At 35.6% G+C, this 20,142-nt stretch overlaps 3 protein-coding genes across 4 annotated transcripts in view; all 3 read left to right on the forward strand.

Moving 5' to 3' along the window:
- The first annotated feature begins 816 nt into the window (after positions 1-816).
- Positions 817-5,495, forward strand: LOC145917755 (kelch-like protein 23). Its single transcript, XM_083003028.1, has 10 exons — positions 817-970; positions 1,204-1,421; positions 1,967-2,110; positions 2,167-2,272; positions 2,806-2,897; positions 3,279-3,459; positions 3,795-3,935; positions 4,389-4,550; positions 4,757-4,904; positions 5,230-5,495. The coding sequence occupies exons 1-10, from the start codon at positions 817-819 to the stop codon at positions 5,342-5,344; spliced, it is 1,461 nt and encodes a 486-aa protein (XP_082859154.1). The 3' UTR covers positions 5,345-5,495.
- Positions 5,496-10,109: 4,614 nt separating this feature from the next.
- Positions 10,110-20,142, forward strand: part of LOC145917791 (kelch-like protein 12) — a 54,206-nt gene continuing 44,173 nt past the window's right edge. Inside the window, exons 1-6 of one of the 2 annotated variants that reach the window (XM_083003074.1) lie at positions 10,110-10,227; positions 10,896-11,049; positions 11,805-12,022; positions 12,315-12,458; positions 12,520-12,625; positions 12,978-13,069. In XM_083003074.1, the coding sequence (XP_082859200.1) occupies positions 10,192-10,227; positions 10,896-11,049; positions 11,805-12,022; positions 12,315-12,458; positions 12,520-12,625; positions 12,978-13,069 (750 nt within the window). In that variant the 5' untranslated portion in view covers positions 10,110-10,191. Of the gene's footprint in view, positions 10,228-10,895; positions 11,050-11,164; positions 12,023-12,314; positions 12,459-12,519; positions 12,626-12,977; positions 13,070-20,142 lie in introns of those variants that run through there. The other variant, XM_083003075.1, reaches the window with a different exon arrangement.
- LOC145911674 (kelch-like protein 35) lies at positions 13,277-16,277 on the forward strand. The gene is made up of 5 exons (XM_082999089.1): positions 13,277-13,286; positions 14,342-14,482; positions 14,906-15,067; positions 15,279-15,429; positions 15,761-16,277. The coding sequence occupies exons 1-5, from the start codon at positions 13,277-13,279 to the stop codon at positions 15,873-15,875; spliced, it is 579 nt and encodes a 192-aa protein (XP_082855215.1). The 3' UTR covers positions 15,876-16,277.

Consider the following 20,142-nt stretch of genomic DNA (forward strand, 5'->3'; position numbering starts at 1 on the left):
GAAGTTAAACTATTGATGTTTTAGTGACAGAAAAGAAACAAAACGATTTTGCAACAGAACGCTTTGTTCCCAAGGAGAAAACTATTCAATACATGATGCTGTTGTTTGTTCTATGTCAGATTATTTTAATGCTTTACTTGGTGTTGAGGTAAGTGTTTGTTATGTAGAAATATTATGAAACCTGAATGTTTGTCATTTAGTTGTCCTCTGTCCGTAAATGCTTTGTTGCAATCAAGCAAAAATTTAATTTAGACAACAACAACAACTCTTTACATTTTAAAATTAATTTAGTTTGTTGGCAAAACTCATAGGTCATGTGGTATAATATCTCAACAATTGAGCAACGAACCATAATATTTTATACCTGTCTTTTATGAACATACAAACCCAGAGTTGTTCATCCCCTTTAGTTTACACCAGGCCTCCATACCACATGGCTTGATACCGACATCCAGCTCATGTTTTGACACAATTGGCTCAGTTGCAACAGTTTAGTCTAGTGTTTGCATATCTGATAAGCATTTCTTTGAGTTGTTACAATATTAAGGTTTAAATTTTTAAGATGTTAAGGTGGTTTTTGTTATTACTCGACAATTACATTGGCTTAACTTTTGTAACTATGCTAGAATGCAACTTACTAGATTGATTTATTTTTTGCTATGGCCCTTGTATTGTTTCTATTTGAACGGGACTGATGTATGTTATTATATGTAAATTACATACCATATTCCAAATGGTAAAGTTGTAAATTTTGGTCACTTCTTTAGACCAGATTGTGTGTGTTTGTTGTGATTGGTTAACTTTGTTTTCTTATAGATGCGCGAGAAATACTCAGATTTTATCAAGGTTGACAATATTCCACCAAAAAGACTGGAAAGTGTATTGGATTATATTTACACTGGTGATATTGAAGTAACAGAGAAAAATGTGTTGGAAGTGTTGGAAGATGCTGATTATACACAGATGGAAGGTATGCAAGTTTTAATCTTTACTGATGTTGATGTGTTAAGAGTGATTATTTCAATATATATGTTCTACATGTGTATTTATTTATTTGCAAACCATGACAAATTTTTGTGTTTGACTATTGTCACGTTGTTGACACCAGGGACAAAACAAATTATTTGTAATCAATGGAGAAGTGAGAACAGATATCACTTCTGAATTAGGTGTGGCTGAACTTTGTTTTGTTCACACTTTCAGAGTTAAAGTCATTTTGTTGTCGAGTCATCCTAAAAATGACTTCAACCGACAACTGTTTGAAGCTAAGAGCTTATGCTACTCGATACAATCTTGCTGATGTGGAAAAGAAAACAAATCAAATGATTGTTGATAACATTGCAACAGTTGTACAACATGATGATTTCTTACAACTTGATGTTGGTGATATGTCTGCAATCATCAAACAGAGAAACAAAGGGGTAATTATGATTAATTTGTATTTTCTCTTTGCATTGTGGAAGAAAATCGTCAAGACTTTTGATTTGAACTTTAAGCTAAATTAAATGTCGACTATAAAAGGTTGGGTAAACGCATCAACAGTTCCTCATCCACAGCCACCAGCTCTCAATGTTGTTTGTTCGTGTTCACACAAAAAGAAGTGCATTCTAGCAATAACTGCAGTTAAAACTTAACATGTATTTTGCATAACATTTACTGTTTTCTAGAAATAGTGGTAACTTTTATATCATATTTTACGACGGACATTTTTAGTAGGTTATGGTCCAGGGGTTCTTATCTGCATGTTTTTGTAACGACCTTACATCAAACCAATAAATATCAACTTTTTATATTTGTTTTAAGTTGCTTTTGTGGTGATTAAACATTTCACGTGACATTTTTACTTTCTATTTGTGTTTTCGGTTTTGATTTACAATTTAATGCAGTCAGATCATGTTAGTACCCTTTTTATGATGTATTTTAACAGTTACTTAACTTGTTGTCACTAATTAGTTGTTGAATGCAGACGGAAGAAGCTGTATTTACTGGAATGGTTCGATGGGTTAATTTCAATCCTTCCCATCGAGAGGATTTGTTTGTGAATCTTTTCTCACAACTTGATCTTTCATCTATTTCAACTCAGTCTCTTGCAACCACAATGAGAAATGAAGTAAATTGTTTTAGTTGATTCGCTTATAATTAGTTTATATATTTAATTCTTTTCAGCCCCTAGTAAGAGGTAACATAGAATGCAGCAATGCAGTCATGGATGCTTTTTCAATGAACTTTGAAAAACCTGGAACAAGTGGAAAAGCAACTTCTGTCAAAAAAGGTGTGATATTTTTTTATATATTGTCACATTATCCACCATATTTATACCACTGTTATGGACAACATGCTTCCCAGTAAGAAATAATTATTTCCTCAACCACAGTGATTTTGTTGTGGACGTCTTATGACGTAACAAACACCTACTATATTATGTTCTCCTCATTTCGCCGGTATAATGTTAAGATATCTGGTGCAAAGAGCACAAATCTGTATATGTTTATAATATTCTATTCGAATAAGGTGCGGTCCGAAACTTTTTGAAATCTCACTTTAGGAAACTTTCTAAAACTGTTGAATTGTCAATAAAAGTGCATATTAAACTTGACCGACCTTATAATACCAGACTGGTGTCAAAGTAATTAAATACTTAAATGAAGCTTGTGTAAATACTATACACAAATACTAACTCCATTCAAAAAGATTGATTAACAAAGCAACAACTTTACCCTCACAAAAATATGTTACCACTGTTATTACCCCCAAAAAAATATTTTGAGCAAACAAAACCATAACAAGCAAATGTTTATGTTTCAGATTTGTCAGGATTTCTTCTCATTGGTGGCCGTAATTCAAAACGAGATTGTGTGAAATGGAATGTTACCACAAAACAACATGAACATTACCCAGTATGTACATTGCTTGCTGTCTTACAGTTTTGCTTTTTAACATACTTTCTCATAAATATACATGCTTTTTGTGTGTGCAAGTAAATGTAAATTTTAACTAAATTTAGCAAGACAGCAAAAGTCCAGTAGCAGCCAGGATTTATTGCAAAACTTGGACACTAATAATTTTTTGTTTATTTCATTGTACATGAAATAATATTCCAAACATGCCCTGGTTTAGTGTAACATGCCAATGACTTAACAAAATATGTTCCATAGTATGTCATGTTTTTTTTATTATCCGAGTTACATGTTTTAAGATAGAGACTTTTCTTTTGTTTTGTGAAACATTTTAATCACTTTGCCTTGATGCATTGTTTTAAATTATCAAAATTTATTTAGAAAATGATCACAGACAGAGTGAACTCAACTTCAGCCAAATTTGGTGAAAATGTTTATGTAATGGGTGGAGATGGTCCAACACAAAGTTGTGAGATGTTGAATTTGGAGGAACGTAAAAACTGGGTAAAAATTGCTGATTTATCGGAAGGTCGACGTTGTGCTGCATCTGCTGTTGTTGGAGGTTGGTGTGGTTATTTCTGAAATTGTTGATTTCTTAACGGGGGGCTGTTCTTTTTATCACTAGTGTGTCTTTGTGTGGTATATGACTATCTTCTCATCTCTCAACCAACTCATTCTTACTGCTCTCCATAAATTTTGTTAGTAATACCCCAATGAAAATTTGTGTTTTTTTGGACTTGTAACAGTATTACTGACAAGTTACCAATTGTTGAACAGAAAGTTGTCCAACTATGTTTTTGGAAACTGATAGTAAATATTTGGTGAATATTTATATGTTTATCAACAATTATCACTTTTATGGACGACCTTGTATTCACTAATTACAAACAAATTTAGATGACTTGTATCTCACGGGCGGTCATGGAAACCAAGGAACATTCTCATCAACTTTGTGTTATTCTGCACAAGAAGACAGATTTAGAAATGGTTTCAACATGTTACAACCAAGATATTGGCATGGAATGTGTTCAATTGACAGTAAGAATGCATCTAAATTCATTTTTGTATAGGAATAATCCCATTACTGGACCCAGTCCCAAATAGTTGGCATGCATCTGAAACAATAACATAATTAACCGTAAACCATAAATTAAAGTAATCAGTAAATCCACTCTATATACCCCAACAATATTCCATGACTGGGCCCAGATGTAAATCAGTCAGTTTAAACTTTTTACCCCAACAATATTCACTTTTGGACATGAAAATGTTGTGAAACGCCGACCTAATACTTACCAGAAATACAGGAAATATTCCATCTACATTTTGTAGTTCTTTATTGCATGAATATCAACCATAATATTGATTAATTTTAATTTGTACGTTAAGAAACGCAGAGCTTACCTCATTGCTTATTACGTAACATTACGACATAATCGTAATATGACGTCACAATAAATATTAACACAACCGATTTGAAAATTTCTTCAGATGTTTTGTTTTCTGTGGGCGGAAGTGCTGGTGGCTTACAACCCTTACAATCATGTGAATTCCTCGATATTCGTGTTGGAACCTCCACAAGAATCGCTTCCCTCAATGAAGCAAGATGGGGTTTAGCATGTGAAGAAATTAAAGGGAAGATCTATGCAATTGGTTAGTGATGAAAAGTTAAGCAATAAAATTAACAGTAAGTGGTTTTTATGTAAATTTTATAAAATACAAATTCTTATTCGTCACCGGTAAATGTATCACGTGATAAATATAATGGAGTTTCCTGAAAAGAATCCTAAACATAAAAACTGGTAGATATAACTCTAAAGTATTAACCTAAAAACACTAAAAAGTTTTAAATCTGACAGGAGGTGGCGATCGTGACTTCCTGCAAACAGTTGAAGAATACGAACCTAGAGTCAACAAATGGAAATATGTTTCTCCTCTCCTAAATCCTCGTCGCTGTCACTCTGCTTGTGTTATTGATGGGAGGATTTATGTTGTGGGTGGGTCGAGGTAAGAATTACTATTATGACGTCACTATACTCCACTGTTTCCCGTTTTATGTGAAAATGTAAATGTTGAGAAACTGGGACAAGTGGGATATACGATGTTATACTTGATTAACAACATTCATATAATGTTTGTTAAATTTAAAACACTTTGCATTACGAAGAGGTTGTATGCGTGGTTCGGTTTAGTGGTGTAGAGGTCTGCGGGTGTACGTTGGTTGGTTTTTGTTAACTTATAAAATTTACTTTTTATGAAAAATGTTGTAGAAAAACTTGCCTGTGTTTGTTGTCTATCTGATTCATGAAACTGTATCATGTTTGTTTTATAGGAGCTTGGGTAGAGGACTCACATCAGTTGAAGTTTACGATCCAACCTCAGATGTCTGGACACATGCATTTGATCTTGACAAACCAGTTGATTATGCGACTGTCGTTGCTGTTTAATATGTTTCCATATTTGGGTGTAGTTGATATTTAACTGAGATTGATCATCTGTATAAAGGTTTTTGTCCCAAATATCGTCTTTGCCAATTGTTTCTCCTTTAACAGCATTTTCTGAGTGATAGATTTTTTAATAAATGTCATTACAAATTTGTGTATCAGTGTCTTTATATGTCAGATTTTTTTCATGCTTTACTTGGTCTTGAGGTAAGTGTTTGTTATGTAGAAATAACGCGCTTGAAATCGCTCCAGTCTTCTTGATATAAACTGAGCGAAACACGACTCAAACACTAGAGGGATGTTAGTTGACAAAAAAAACGCCAGTTAACAAAACTTTGAACGCGGGTTACTCGGCCACCTTACGATGTAGCGGCATGATTTTTTTTATACGATACAGATCATAGGCTGACCTTTCCAACGATACCAAAATTATTAAAGACGGAATTGATTTAAATTTGATTTCATTCGATAGTGGGATGGTATAGGATTGTTTGTGCAAAAGAAAGCTCGCGACTCGGTTTGTAGCAACATTTATCGGCGAAGTATGCACCGGAGCACCCCTAAACCGTGTTTACAATGGGGTGTGTAGGGTTGAAGTGTATTCGGCTCGTACAGCGGCAGCTCAATGTGTTTTTAGACATGTTTAATATTTTTGGAAAGTTGATTTTTGAGCTTTCGTATGGTTGTAAAATGAAACTTGGGCCATAACGATAAAAAAAGTTATTAAGGAAAAATCGATATTTTTTCATGTTTCAAAAATATAAATTCATTTTTCTGCACAAGCCCAATCCGAGTAACCCGCGTTCAAAGTTTTGTTAACTGGCGTTTTTTTTGTCAACTAACATCCCTCTGATGTTTGAGTCGTGTTTCGTTCAGTTTATATCAAGAAGACTGGAGCGATTTTCACGTTAAACGGAATTCTTCTATAGCACAATGAATACTTTTGCCTTAATACAAAATCACACGCACCGTTTGTATTTTCTCTGTAGCGACTTAATTCTATTCTAATGCCGTTATTCCTGAATTAAACTTCCCAATGTTTGTTTCGTTCAATTCAAGTTTCGTGCATATATTCTTAAGGCAATGTTCAATTCCAAGTGCCCTTGTTAAAAGTTTGGTGAAACAAATTTAATGTAGGATTCGGTGTCGATATTCGGATTCGGTTCATTTCCGAATAAATAATAACCTCGTTTTCTGGCTGATTACCTGATGTTTGAACTAAGTTGGCTGCATTTACTATTAACATTTACACCAACACTCAAACATAACCAAGGTATCTTTATACCTATATTGCTATAATTTATACATTATTAAGTCGTGTTATTCAAATCGCTGGTCCGACATATGAAAAGCTATTATAGAGTCGTGTCGGCGATGCCTTTAAGCTTTTTATCGTACAGTGAGCAACTAGTTACCCTTCCTTGGGATTTGTCATTAGACTGCATCAGGTGCTTTCCTATAAACCGTAGACTTTTCCACAAACTTACTCTCATATTTCAACATGCTTCTATTGGATGGGAAGCGTTAAAGGCACATGTTTAGGTTTCGACCAGAAGGCTTTGCCTTTTAAGTTACTTATCTGAAAGTCCAGTGGACAATTTAACAAACACAATGGAGAAAACCAATCCATTACAATTTACTTTATCGAAAAACTTTAACCGGTTTTGGGAATCTTTAATATGAACAATATTGCCCATATAGCTGATGTAAAATTTATATGGTAGAAGTTTTGTTCCTCAATAATTCTCAAACCACCAATAAAGGAGTGGTTTGTATTCAAAAATTATTACATTGTTGTGTGCCATATAACCTCAGTATTTTCTCCAGGCCAGGGAATAATGTGGTCCTCAGCGTTTGGCGACAACTTATGGTACGCGGGTAAAATATTCCTGTGTATTGCTTTGTTCGCAATGTACATCAGGTGTTTCCAAGTCTACCTCGTGTTCAAATACTTCGGGCCCAAGGTGTACATGATGAGGAAGGTTGAGTTGAAACGGATATTTTTAACTTCTGTGAGCTGTAGACAGATGACCGATGTTTCGACCTGTCAGGTCACATCAGTGCAGCTTGGTTTAAAGTTTGGACGTCAAGATCGTCCATAACCACATCAAGCTGCCCTGATGAGACCTGACAGGTCGAAACAGTGGCCATCTGTCTGCAGCTCACAAAATTCATATCATTTTCCTGTTTATATATTTATAACTTCGTTTATCAGACATAAGTTTTATGAAATGCACAAGGATAGTCAAGGTGTGTTTGTATGATCGTCAACTCAATATTTTGTCCACAGTTGAAGGATTTAGTGATTTTCGATGACCTTGAAGCACAAACAAGGCCAAGCAATCGTGTTCAGTGCAAGCATCACATAAATGAGGCAGCTTGTGTATTTGTAATTGCCTAAATGTCTTTTTTGCCTGCGCTTGTGTTTCTTTGCCATTTTTCCATTTTCGGTGTTATGTAAAAATGTTTTTTTCATTCGATTGATTTCCATCATTGCTTTTACAGACTTTTCTTTATTGTTTCTGCACTGATTTCAATAAGTTTTGCACGGGCTATATCGTTGCCTTATTAAAAGTTACTGTTATCAACATTGGGATTTTGAAACTGAATGATGTAATACCTTTACATTCTGCTTTCCTTTGAAACAATTTTTTAAAGTGTGAACTATTTATTTAACCAGATAATAAAAATCCCGCGTGTATTTATTATCCTGACTGGAACAAATGATTGATTTATTAACTCTTACAATGGATTAATTTCAACACACATACTTCTAGTAGTTGGAAGTTTTGTTTCATCTTCTCCAACCATTGCACGTTTACAACGTTTCAATTATTGCACGTGGGTGATGGTAACAACCAATGACCACTGGGGTCGACACAAATTCCACGCTAGACCATTCGGAGTACTTCCTGTACATGGATAATAGCACGACGGCTTAACCTGAAACCTAAGAATACTTCTTAAAACCGATAATATGTTTGCAGGACAGTTGTACTACTTCATGCGTGTGCAGTTCAACTTACAGCGCAACTATTTGTTTTCCACCTAACATAATATGTTGAAACATTACAAGACAAGCTTTCTCAACACGTTTGTTTCAGCTGTCCATGTGGTCAGGTAATGAACACGGTGATCCCCCAGCTAAGAAACCCGTTTTCAGAAACAGAAAACTTATAGCCACCAATAATGTGACAATAAACAGGGTCGAGTTATTTTTCCATTGGTTTAGTTAAGGTAGAGTTTGCTTACCTTCCACACCGATAAGTAGAACAGCAACCAGTAGACACGATAATAAACGATTCATTTTCTTCTCTTTACAAGTGGTGATTGAATATTGAAGTTTTATTAAAATACCAGTCGTAAGATTATGACTCGAAATAGAAGAATTAGATTTTAGTAAAAATCAAAAACTTTTAAACATCCATCTTCCACATTAGCTGTAAAACCAACGGGACGTCAACTTATCGATACTGAGGTTTTTGCTGAGCTTGATATTTTAAATCCTACGTAGTATAAAGCAAGCCATTCGCAAACAGACGAAATCTTCCTGTATTCATTGGAAGTTGTCAAAACGACAGCGTTGGCATTTCTTGCAACTTATTATAATTTAATTGACAAGCAGGAAACCAAAACAATAGCAATTAATGTCGTATGTCATGTAAGTATAGGGACCCATGAACATGGCATATGTCAGTCCCCTTTGTCGCGTAATCGCAGCAATTATCTCTTTGTTTCTCTCTCGTCTTTGATGTATCCCTAGGGATATCCCTAGGGACAATATATAGCTATATATTTGCGACTGTTTCCACAAATAAACAGATCTTGGTTCTCGGTCTAGCGGATCATAATGAGTTCTCTGAGATCATCATTTTCGGTCTCAGATCACGGTGTTCGGTCCCTTCATCGGATTGTTTCGCTTGTGTTGCAAACTTAGTCTTTCTTAAACCTTAATATAAACGTCACCAACTTAACTCTATTTTCTCTTTTAATATTTGTGGTGTTCTGTGTTGCAAAATTTGTGCTATTGTTGCTTTGACGTTCTTACAGCAAAGTTCGGTACTTGACGGCAAAATTTGGGAGATGATAGATCACATTCTATTGCAGTGCTTCCCAACCTTTTTCAGTTCGCGACCCACTTTTAATGCAAGTTTTATTGTGCGACCCACAATGAGATATGACCAAACGAATGACATGCAACAATTTCGTGATCTAATAGAAAACTGTAACATTTAGAAATGCGACCCACTGGTTGGGATGTACTGTTCTAGTTGAATAAACACATACGTATACATATTTATCTGTTGAAGCTATAAATAGACCAAGGCCAAATATGTTTTAAAAACCGATCACACAATGAAATAGTTCTCGTACAATGCTTGAATAATTAAAAGCATCAGTTTGTTTGAAAATTTATGTGTCACTCAATATTTGAAGGTCATAATAAATTTTGAATTAATTTAACTGAAAAAAATCAATTATTACTTTCTGATCACTCAAGCGTGCGATTGGGTGGTTTCCCTCCGGTGTGACATTAGTTTCGTTCTCGGAAATGCTGCAAAAGATGAAATGAAGTTGCAACCAAACATTTAGGGTTGTACACTAGACCCGGTATTTTATTGACTGTCAGTTTAACTTTTTGTCTTCATAATGAAGCGAACACAAGAAGAAATAAACTTGCATCACCAGAAAGTGATGAATTTTTTAAACAAGTAAGTTTAATTTATGGAGGTTTACTGAAGTTAAACTATTGATGTTTTAGTGACAGAAAAGAAACAAAACGATTTTGCAACAGAACACTTTGTTCCCAAGGAGAAAACTATTCAATACATGATGCTGTTGTTTGTTCTATGTCAGATTATTTCAATGCTTTACTTGGTGTTGAGGTAAGTGTGTTTGTTTTGTAAAAATAATATGAAACCTGAGTGTTTGTCGTTTAGTTGTCCCCTGTCCGTAAATACATTGTTGCAATCAAGCAAACATTGTCATTTAGACAACAACAACAACTCTTTACTTTTTAAAATTAATTTATTTTGGTGACAAAACTCATAGGTCATGTGGTATAATATCTCAACAATTGAGCAACATACCATAATATTTTATACCTGTCTTTTATGAACATACAAGCCCAGTGTTTTTCACCCCCTTTAGTTTGCACCAGGCCTCCATACCACATGGCTTGATACCGACATCCAGCTCATGTTTTGACACAATTGGCTCAGTTGCAACAGCTTAGTCTAGTATTTGCATATCTGATAAGCATTTGTTTGAGTTGTTACAATATTAAGGTTTAAATTTTTAAGATGTTAAGGTGGTTTTTGTTATTACTCGACAATTACATTGGCTTAACTTTTGTAACTATGCTAGAATGCAACTTACTAGATTGATTTATTTTTTGCTATGGCCCTTGTAATGTTTTTATTTGAACAGGACTGATGTATGTTATTATATGTAAATTACATACCATATTCCAAATGGTAAAGTTGTAAATTTTGTCAGTTCTTTAGACCAGATTGTGTGTTTGTTGTGATTGGTTAACTTTGTTTTCTTATAGATGCGTGAGAAATACTCAGATTTTATCAAGGTTGAGAACATTCCACCGAAAAGACTGGAAAGTGTATTGGATTATATTTACACTGGTGATATTGAAGTAACAGAGAAAAATGTGTTGGAAGTGTTGGAAGATGCTGATTATACACAGATGCAAGGTATGTAAGTTTTAATCTTTACTGATGTTATTGTATTAAGAATGAATATTTCAATATATATGTTCTACATCAGTGCTTTTCAACCTTTTTAAATTCTATCCGCACTTTTCTGTAGCACAAAAATTTCATCCGTACAATGCGGCCAAACCGCGCATGAAATGTGTGCGAAACCCAGGATGTACACAACTAATACGAACAGCCAGGCTTCATGATAAATTGCCCTTTCTTGGATGTTTCAAAATTTAAAGGATTGGAAACCTACTGACAATTAAAGGGGAAGGATTAGCATTGCTTCTTGAAGCTAACCAAATATGAAAAATTCTTAGACTAAATAGCCTTTTATCGGGCGATTGTCATCTGCACTCATCCGCACCATGTTGCCCATCCGCACAACAAATTTTCGCATCCGCACCAGTGCGGATGGTCCCACAGGTTGAAAAGCACTGTCCTATGTGATTACAGATGAAATCCTAAAATATTAATTTGAACTTTTTCAAATATTTCCTAACTTCTGTACTTGGCTCAAAGCACTGTTCTACATGTATATCATTTTATTTGTCAACCACGACATTTTTCATATCTTAGGTTAATATTATTGTGTTTGACTATTGTTAGTTTGCTGTGATGGATATTGATATGTTTGTACTGTGTAAAATGTTGGACAAAACAAATTATTTGTGATTGATGGAGAAGTGAGCACAGATATCACTTTCAGAATTAGGTGCAGCTCAATTTTGTTTTGTCCACACTTTCAGAGTTGAAGTCATTTTGTTGTCGAGTCATCCTTGAAATGATTTCAACCGACAACTGTTTGAAGCTAAGAGCTTATGCTACTCGATACAATCTTGCTGATGTGGAAAAGAAAACAAACCAAATGATTGTTGATAACATTGCAACAGTTGTACAACATGATGATTTCATGCAACTTGATGTTGGTGATGTGTCTGCAATCATCAAACAGAGAAACAAAGGGGTAATTATGATTAATTTAAATTTTGCTGCATACCTGCATTTAATATTGTTTTTTAAATATTTTAAACATTTTGTTTTTCAGTAAAAAAATAACAATACCAAATGTTTTCAATAAAATTATTATTTTTATATTTTCAGAAGCTTAAATGGTGATTTAAACTCTGTGATGTTTCACTTTTCGTTTCATGCTCTTGGTGTAAATTTAGTATATGATGTAGTCACCGGTGACATTAAACTCTTTATCATTTGTTCAAACTGTTGCTTTGTTATTACATATTAGTTGTTGAATATAGATGGAAGAAGATGTATTTACTGGACTGGTTCGATGGGTTAATTTCAATCCTTCCCATCGAGAGGATTTGTTTGTGAATCTTTTCTCACAACTTGACCTTTCATCTATTTCCACTCAGTTTCTTACAACTACAGTTGGAAATGAAGTAAATTATAAAGTTTGTTATTTTTAGACCTGTGACTTTTTAACATTTGTGTGTTTTTCAGCCCTTATTGAGGAATAATGTTGAATGCTGTCATGCAGTTTTGGATGCTTTGTCAATGAAATTTGAAAAGCCAGGAACAAGTGGAAAAGCAAGTTCAGTTAAAAAAGGTGCAAGATTTGTTTTTTTAATGAAATATTTGTTCTGAATCCAGGTACAGTCAACTACCAACAAGTTAGGGATACTATTCTGTGGCCTGAGATTAAACAAAGGTCTAAAAATAAAACTACATTGATTAGTACAGAGAGATGTGCTTCATCATAACTTACAAAATGTGTTAGTTTCGTAGTTGCATTTAAAAACTTAACTGAAGGTTGTTTAACACAAATACAAACTCCAATGAAATAGGTTGATTTACAAAGCAACAACTTCCCCTGAATGGAAAATATGTTTCCATTGTTATCACCATAATTATTTATTTTACACAAACAATAACCATAACAACCCATATTTATGTTTCAGATTTGTCAGGATTTCTTCTCATTGGTGGAGATAATTCAAAACCAGATTGTGTGAAATGGAATGTTACCACAAAACAACATGAACATTACCCAGTATGTACATTGCTTGCTGTCATATGATTGTGTTTATTTAAGGTACTTTCCCATAAATATACATGCTTTTTGTGTGTGCAAGTAAATGTAAATTTTAACTAAAATTAGCAAGACAGCAAAAGTCATGTAACCATAGGCGCCTAATCCAGGGGGGCAGGGCGGCGGCGACTGACACTGGTTGTTGCAACGTCAGTCTCGCAGTATAATATGCCAACAGGTACTTATTGGTTGTGTCGTAGACCGATCTCGTGTATTCATCATTAACGCTGCCCTTTTGGCTAATACACAGTTTTTCGATACTTGATGACGCCATAATAGCAAATTATGATGTCATAATATAGCCGCCCCCCCTTGGAAAAAATGAAAACTAGGCGCCTATGCCAGTAACCTTGAGAATTTAATGCAATATTTGGACACTGATAATTTTTTTTTAATTCAATTGCACAAGAAAATGTAGCAACATGAATCATGCCCTGGTTTAGTGTAACCTGTCAATGACTTAACTAAATATTCTCCAGAGTAGATCATGTTTTCTGTTATATGTTTTGAGATAGAGACTTTCTTTTATTTAGAGAAACATGCAAATTACTTTGTCTTGATGTATAGTTTCATTGTCATCAAATTTTGTCAAGAAAATGATCACAGACAGAATGAACTCAACTTCAGTTAAATTTGGTGAAAATGTTTATGTAATGGGTGGAAATGGTCCAACACAAAGTTGTGAGATGTTGAATTTGGAGGAAAGTAAAAACTGGGTACAAATTGCTGATTTATCGGAAGGTCGACGTTATGCTGCATCTGCTGTTGTTGGAGGTTGGTGTGGTTATTTCTGAAATTGTTGATTACTAAACCAGAGGCTGTTCCAGGAATAAATGATTGGGGGCCTCACAAATTGTCATAGCAAAAAAAGTAACGCGGTGGCAGACAAAGGGTTTTGTTAATATTTATTTCCACCCATTACTAGTGTGTTTTTGTGTGGTTTATGACTATCTTCTCATCTCTCAACCAACTCATTCTTATTGCTCACCATAACTTTTGTTAGTAATAACCCAGAGAAAAATTGGGAATTCTGCCCAGACACAAAGGCATTTTTTTTTGGACTTGTAACAGTATTACTGACACTTTACTGACAAGTTACCGATTGTTCAACAGAAAGTTGTCCAACTATGTTTTTCATAACATATAGTAAATATTTGGTGAATATTTAGATGTTTATCAACAATTATCACTTTTATGGACAACCTTGTTTTCACTAATTACAAACAAATTTAGATGACTTGTATCTCACGGGTGGTCTTGGAAACCAAGGAACATTCTCATCAACTTTGTGTTATTCTGTACATGAAGACAGATGGAGAAGTGGTTTCGACATGTTACAACCAAGATATGGGCATGGAATGTGTTCAATTGACAGTAAGAATACATTTGAGTTTATTTTTGTATTGGATTAGTCTTATTACTGGACCCAGCTTCAAATAGTTGGCATGCATTTGAAACAATAACATAATTAACCGTTAACCACAAATTAAAGTAATCAGTAAATCCACTCTATTTACCCCAACAATATTCACTTTTGGACATGAAAATGTTATGAAACGCCGACCTCAAACTTACCAGAAATGCAGGAAATATTCCATCTTTATTTTGTAGTTCTTTATGACATGAATTTGAACTTTAATATTGATTAATTTCAATTAAAACCCCGATTGAAAGCTGATCGCTTATTTGTACGTTAAACGCAGTGCTTACCTCATTGCTTGTTACGTAACGTTACAACATAATCGTAATATGACGTCACAATAAATATTAACACAACCGATTTAAAAATTTCTTCAGATGTTTTGTTTTCTGTGGGCGGATGGGATGATGGCGGACAACCCTTACAATCATGTGAATTCCGCGATATTCGTGTTGGAACCTCCACAAGAATCGCTTCTCTCAATGAAGGGAGAAGTGATTTAGCATGTGAAGAAATTAAAGGGAAGATCTATGCAATTGGTTAGTGATGAAAAGTTAAGCAATAAAATTAACAGTAAGTGGTTTTTGTGTAAATTTTATAAAATACAAATTCATATTCGTCACCGGTAAATGTATCACGTGATAAATATAATGGAGTTTCCTGAAAAGAATCCTAAACATAAAAACTGGTAGATATAACTATAAAGTATTAACCTAAAAACAATAAAAAGTTTTACTTTAAATCTGACAGGAGGTGGTCGTGGTCGTGGCTCCCTGCAAACAGTTGAAGAATACGAACCTAGAGTCAACAAATGGAAATATGTTTCTCCTCTCCTAAATCCTCGTTTCCGTCACTCTGCTTGTGTTATTGATGGGAGGATTTATGTTGTGGGTGGATTGAGGTAAGAATTACTATTATGACGTCACTATAGTCCACTGTTTCCCGTTTTATGTGAAAATGTGAAATGTTGAGAAACTGGGACAAGTGGGATACACGATGTTATACTTGATTAACAACATTCATAAAACGTTTGTTAAATTTAAACTTGAAACACTTTGTATTATACAAGGTTGTATGTGTGGTTTGGTTTAGTGGTGTAGGGGTCTGCGGGTGTACGTTGGTTTGTTTTTGTTAACTTATAAAATTTACTTTTAGTGAAAAATGTTGTAGAAATACTTACCTGTGTTTGTTGTGTGCCTGATTCATGAAACTGTATCATGTTTGTTTTATAGGAACTGGGGTGAAGTACTCACATCAGTTGAAGTTTACGATCCAACCTCAGATGTTTGGACACATGCTTTTGATCTTAACAAACCAGTTTATAATGCGACTGTTGTTGCTGTTTAATATGTTTCTATATTTGGGAGTAGATGATATTTAACTGAGATTGATCACCGGCAAAGATGCTCAAATAAAAGTTTTCATGTAAAATATCGTTTTATGCAACTTCAACCAGTTTTATTAAAATCATGTATTTGTGTTTGCAAACCGCTGTATTTTGTGATAATAGCAGATATCCGCAAAATAGCAATTATTCCTTTTGTGGATTTCCAACGTGATTCTGCTACGAATTTATAATTCCAATTCTACAATAGGTGAAGATGTACATTATGTTCAATGCATGTGTGCCTTAAGCATCTTGTTTTCCCTTGTGAATATCAAGTGCTAATCCGCGCTATATGAAGTCCAAAGCAGTCTGTCGCAACCTTTACATGGGCGCCTGACTCGCCAACCCTTTTGGTTTTATCGGTGCCCAAACTATTTTATGTTTCATGTTCATATACGTTGTAACTTGTAAAAATAAAATAGGTTTGATTTTGTTAATAATTTGGTCTTCGTGGAAGGGAGTGATTTTTTTAAGTGCGTGACCCCTACCATGCAGGTCTGGTTTTGTCAAAAATTCGTTTAAATTTGTTGTTAAAAACCCCCTCCCCCAGAATATAAGATAAAAACAGCCACTACTTCAGGATAAATAAACAAGCATGTATAAAGCAAAATTTACGTTTAGCGAATGCATAAATTATCGATGAACATTAGTAGGAAACACCAAAAGCGACAATTTACTTTAAGGCAAAGAAAAACGTGAGGAGTTAACGGCAAACCTGGATGTGGTGAGAGCTTTTTCTGTGGTCATCAGCCCTTGATCGTGTGGATAATAAATATTTTTTGTACAACTATGAAAAATCGTAAATATTAATATCTTTTGCCCGACTTTGTAAACGAACTCAGAGAATTAGGAGAACAAATTTGGTTACATTGTCTTCTGATTCACATGCTGCGATTTCATATATTTAGAAGGCAATAAAATTACATTCTTTGACAATTTCTGCTTTGCCTAAACGCAATTAGTTACCGCTTCACTAAACGCGTTTTATTGCAGAACTCCCATCTATAAACACCAGCAACGCATTTTCAGCCAATCTTTACATTAAATTGCATGTGACGCGGATAAATAAAACATTTTAATAATTAAACTAAGAGATGGTTATAACTTGAAAGAAAATGTTTTTGGTAAAACAAGTAGGTTGATACGACGACCGGCTTTTGAGATACAGCTGATCAATGTCGCGTTCTTGCCGCTGCGAACGAAATCGTACGAAAGCGAGAATATTGTTGGGTGACGTTATAGAAGGCGCTTCAGTCGTGCGAGTGCTGGCAGCAAGCCTTATGCATAGGAATGGAAAACATTGTAAACCAGATTTAGTTTTGCATTAAACAGGGAACAATAAGTGAACAAGTGCAGGAAACGGATTTCGATGTTAATTTGAGCTGCAGATAGATGGCCGCTATTTCGACCTATGAAGTCTTATGTGGTTGCATAATAATAAAACAGTTACTGGGACAGGGTGTTCTTGTGGTTAAAGCTTTTGTGATTGCTAACGTGATGCATGAACTTTTAAAAACACGACAGAAACAATAAACCGTCAATTAAGCAAAAGATAGAAGTAATTCTTTGCTTGGCAGTTGCGTTACCTACGAATTTGTGTCATAAATGATTAGATTAATTCGCCACAATCAACCACTATAACGCCCGTTTGATGCTCCCCGGTTCGTGGAGCGGAACGTCACACGAGGGAAAGGTCAAAACGCGCCTCCTGAACTTCCTCCGAAAATATTCGCAGTTTTTTTATTCGGACCAAGAAGACGGTTTCTGTACAAAATGCATCACATCAACAAATGTACTTTACATTTATAATCAATACAGGCTCACTAACTGTTTTCGGAACCGGCATGCAAACGAATAAATTGCTAGTTCAGTGTTACGCCTAAACAAAGATGCAATGTATAGTCACAAATACCCGCTACGACGTTACACACAATGCTTATCAATTGTTGTGACAACAAACCACAAACACCGCTTTATTAAATGGCACGAACACTCTAAGAATAAAAAAAGCAGTGTAAGTAACTTGTCTGACTCATTTACTTTCCAAGGTACAACGAATGGCATTTTAAGCCATTGCGTTCAAATAGCAATCAAGGTTAACGATAATACAGTTTATCCAATACGCATAATTAAGCTCTTTGCGACATAGAACCGTGCTCCACGGAAGTCAGACACAAAAAAGGACTTAACCACGCTTTCAGTTCAACAAAACTATACCCGTTAACTGTTACGTCTCAAACTACAATAGACTGCAACAATTATAGCAGTGAAAGGAAAAACGGTACATAAATAGAAATCAGCCAATTGCTGGCAAATAAGATGTAACATACCCCCCCACAATGTACGAATCCAAGGAGTACATGTCAACACAACAAACAAACATCGGACAGTAATTGCGAAAACAGTTCACTCGCAACTAATCACGCATCGCGACGTCGCGGCACAATAAGCACAATTTTGCGATTGGGCGTCTTAACGCACCAGTGTGAGTCTTGACGATCACCTGACGCACAACTCCTTTCCGATCAGGAAGTTCCTCAACCACTCGACCCAGGAACCACTTGCTGCGGGGCTGGTTGTCATCCGCCACAAGAACCACGTCATTGACCATAAAATTCGAATGTCCACTTGCCCACTTCGATCTGGGCATGAGCGTAGGCAGGTACTCGCGAGACCATCGCCTCCGAAACTGATCGGCCAGGTATTGTACCTGACGCCACCGGTTTTGATGGTAACAGTCCTTCCCCGTGAACAGTCCTGGTGACATATTCGGCGCTGCACGTTGCAGCATTAAATGATTGGGAGTAAGGGGCTCCTCATCCTTCGGATCGAACGTCACTGGGACCAAGGGACGGGAGTTTAGGATTGCCTCGGCCTCGACCTCTACCATCAGAGTGCACAACCGCTCATCAGACAACGTCTGTTCCGAGAGCAGGGCGTTGAGAATTTTGAGCACAGAGCGTATCATACGCTACCATACCCCACCCATGTGGCTGGCAGTGGGGGGATTAAAACTCCATGCAATTTCGCGTTGTTGCAGATATTGCTGAATCTGCTGTTGGTTCCACTTCTTCAGTTCTTCACGCAGGATACGCTCGGCTCCGACGAAATTCGTGCCGTTATCACTGAAGATCTGGTTTGGACGTCCGCGACGACCGATGAACCGTCGAAGGGCTCCAATAAAGGAGTCGGACGACAATGAATGGGCTATCTCGATATGTGCGGCCCTGGTGGAGAAACAAGTAAAGATACAACCGTACCTCTTTACCTCACTTCGCCCTTGCTTCACAAGAAAGGGTCCGAATACTGAATGCATTCTGGCTCTGCTGCCAATTCATCTTTCTGAAACATCGTTTGAGTCGTGTTTCGATCAGTTTATATGAAGAAGACTGGAGCGATTTTCACGTTAAACGGAATTCTTCTAAAGCGTAATGTGTACTTTTGCCTTAATACAAAATCACACGCACCGTTCGTATTTTCGCTGTAGCGACACAATTCTATTCTAATGCCGTTATTCGTGAACTAAATTTCCCTATGTTTATTTCGTACAATTCCAGTTTCGTGCATATATTCTCATGGCAATGTTCAATTCCAAGTTCCCTTGTTAAAAGTTTGGTGAAACAAATTTAACATAGGATTCGGTATCGATATTCGGATTCGGTTCGATTCCGAATAAATAATAACCTCGTGTTTTGGCTGATTACCTGCGGTTTGAAATAAGTTGGCTACATTTACTATTAACATCTTTTCCTATACTGCTATAATTTAGAGCATTGGTTCTTAAACTTTCTTGGTCGCGCCCCAAGACATTTTATGTTAAATCTTGCGTTCCCAACTCCACGAAAAAATCCTGTTCAAAAACATCTTCTTGTTCGTGTTTAATATCACTCATCGATGAGAGGGATGGGAGATGTTTATTACGTGGTTAAGTGGAAGACAATTCACACCGCGGGTCTACTGTACAGTCGGGTTTGTTCCGTGCTTTTGTCTTCCCACTCACAAGTGCAAAACAACCAGACATTAATCTAAAACTACTATTGTCAACATAATGAACATTATCGCGTCACAGTTATTTAAATTTAAGACAATCCCTTGCCAGTGGCGCTTTTTCGACAAACCACTGCAGCGAAACTTTGTGATTAAATGTCATTTTCGTGTTAAATTGTGCAATTCGATTACTTCGCGTACCTACACTGTAAAAAAAATTTGCTCATTTTTTACATAACT

This window comes from Ascidia mentula, chromosome 1 (assembly GCF_947561715.1).
Source record: "Ascidia mentula chromosome 1, kaAscMent1.1, whole genome shotgun sequence".
Lineage (NCBI taxonomy): Eukaryota > Metazoa > Chordata > Ascidiacea > Phlebobranchia > Ascidiidae > Ascidia > Ascidia mentula.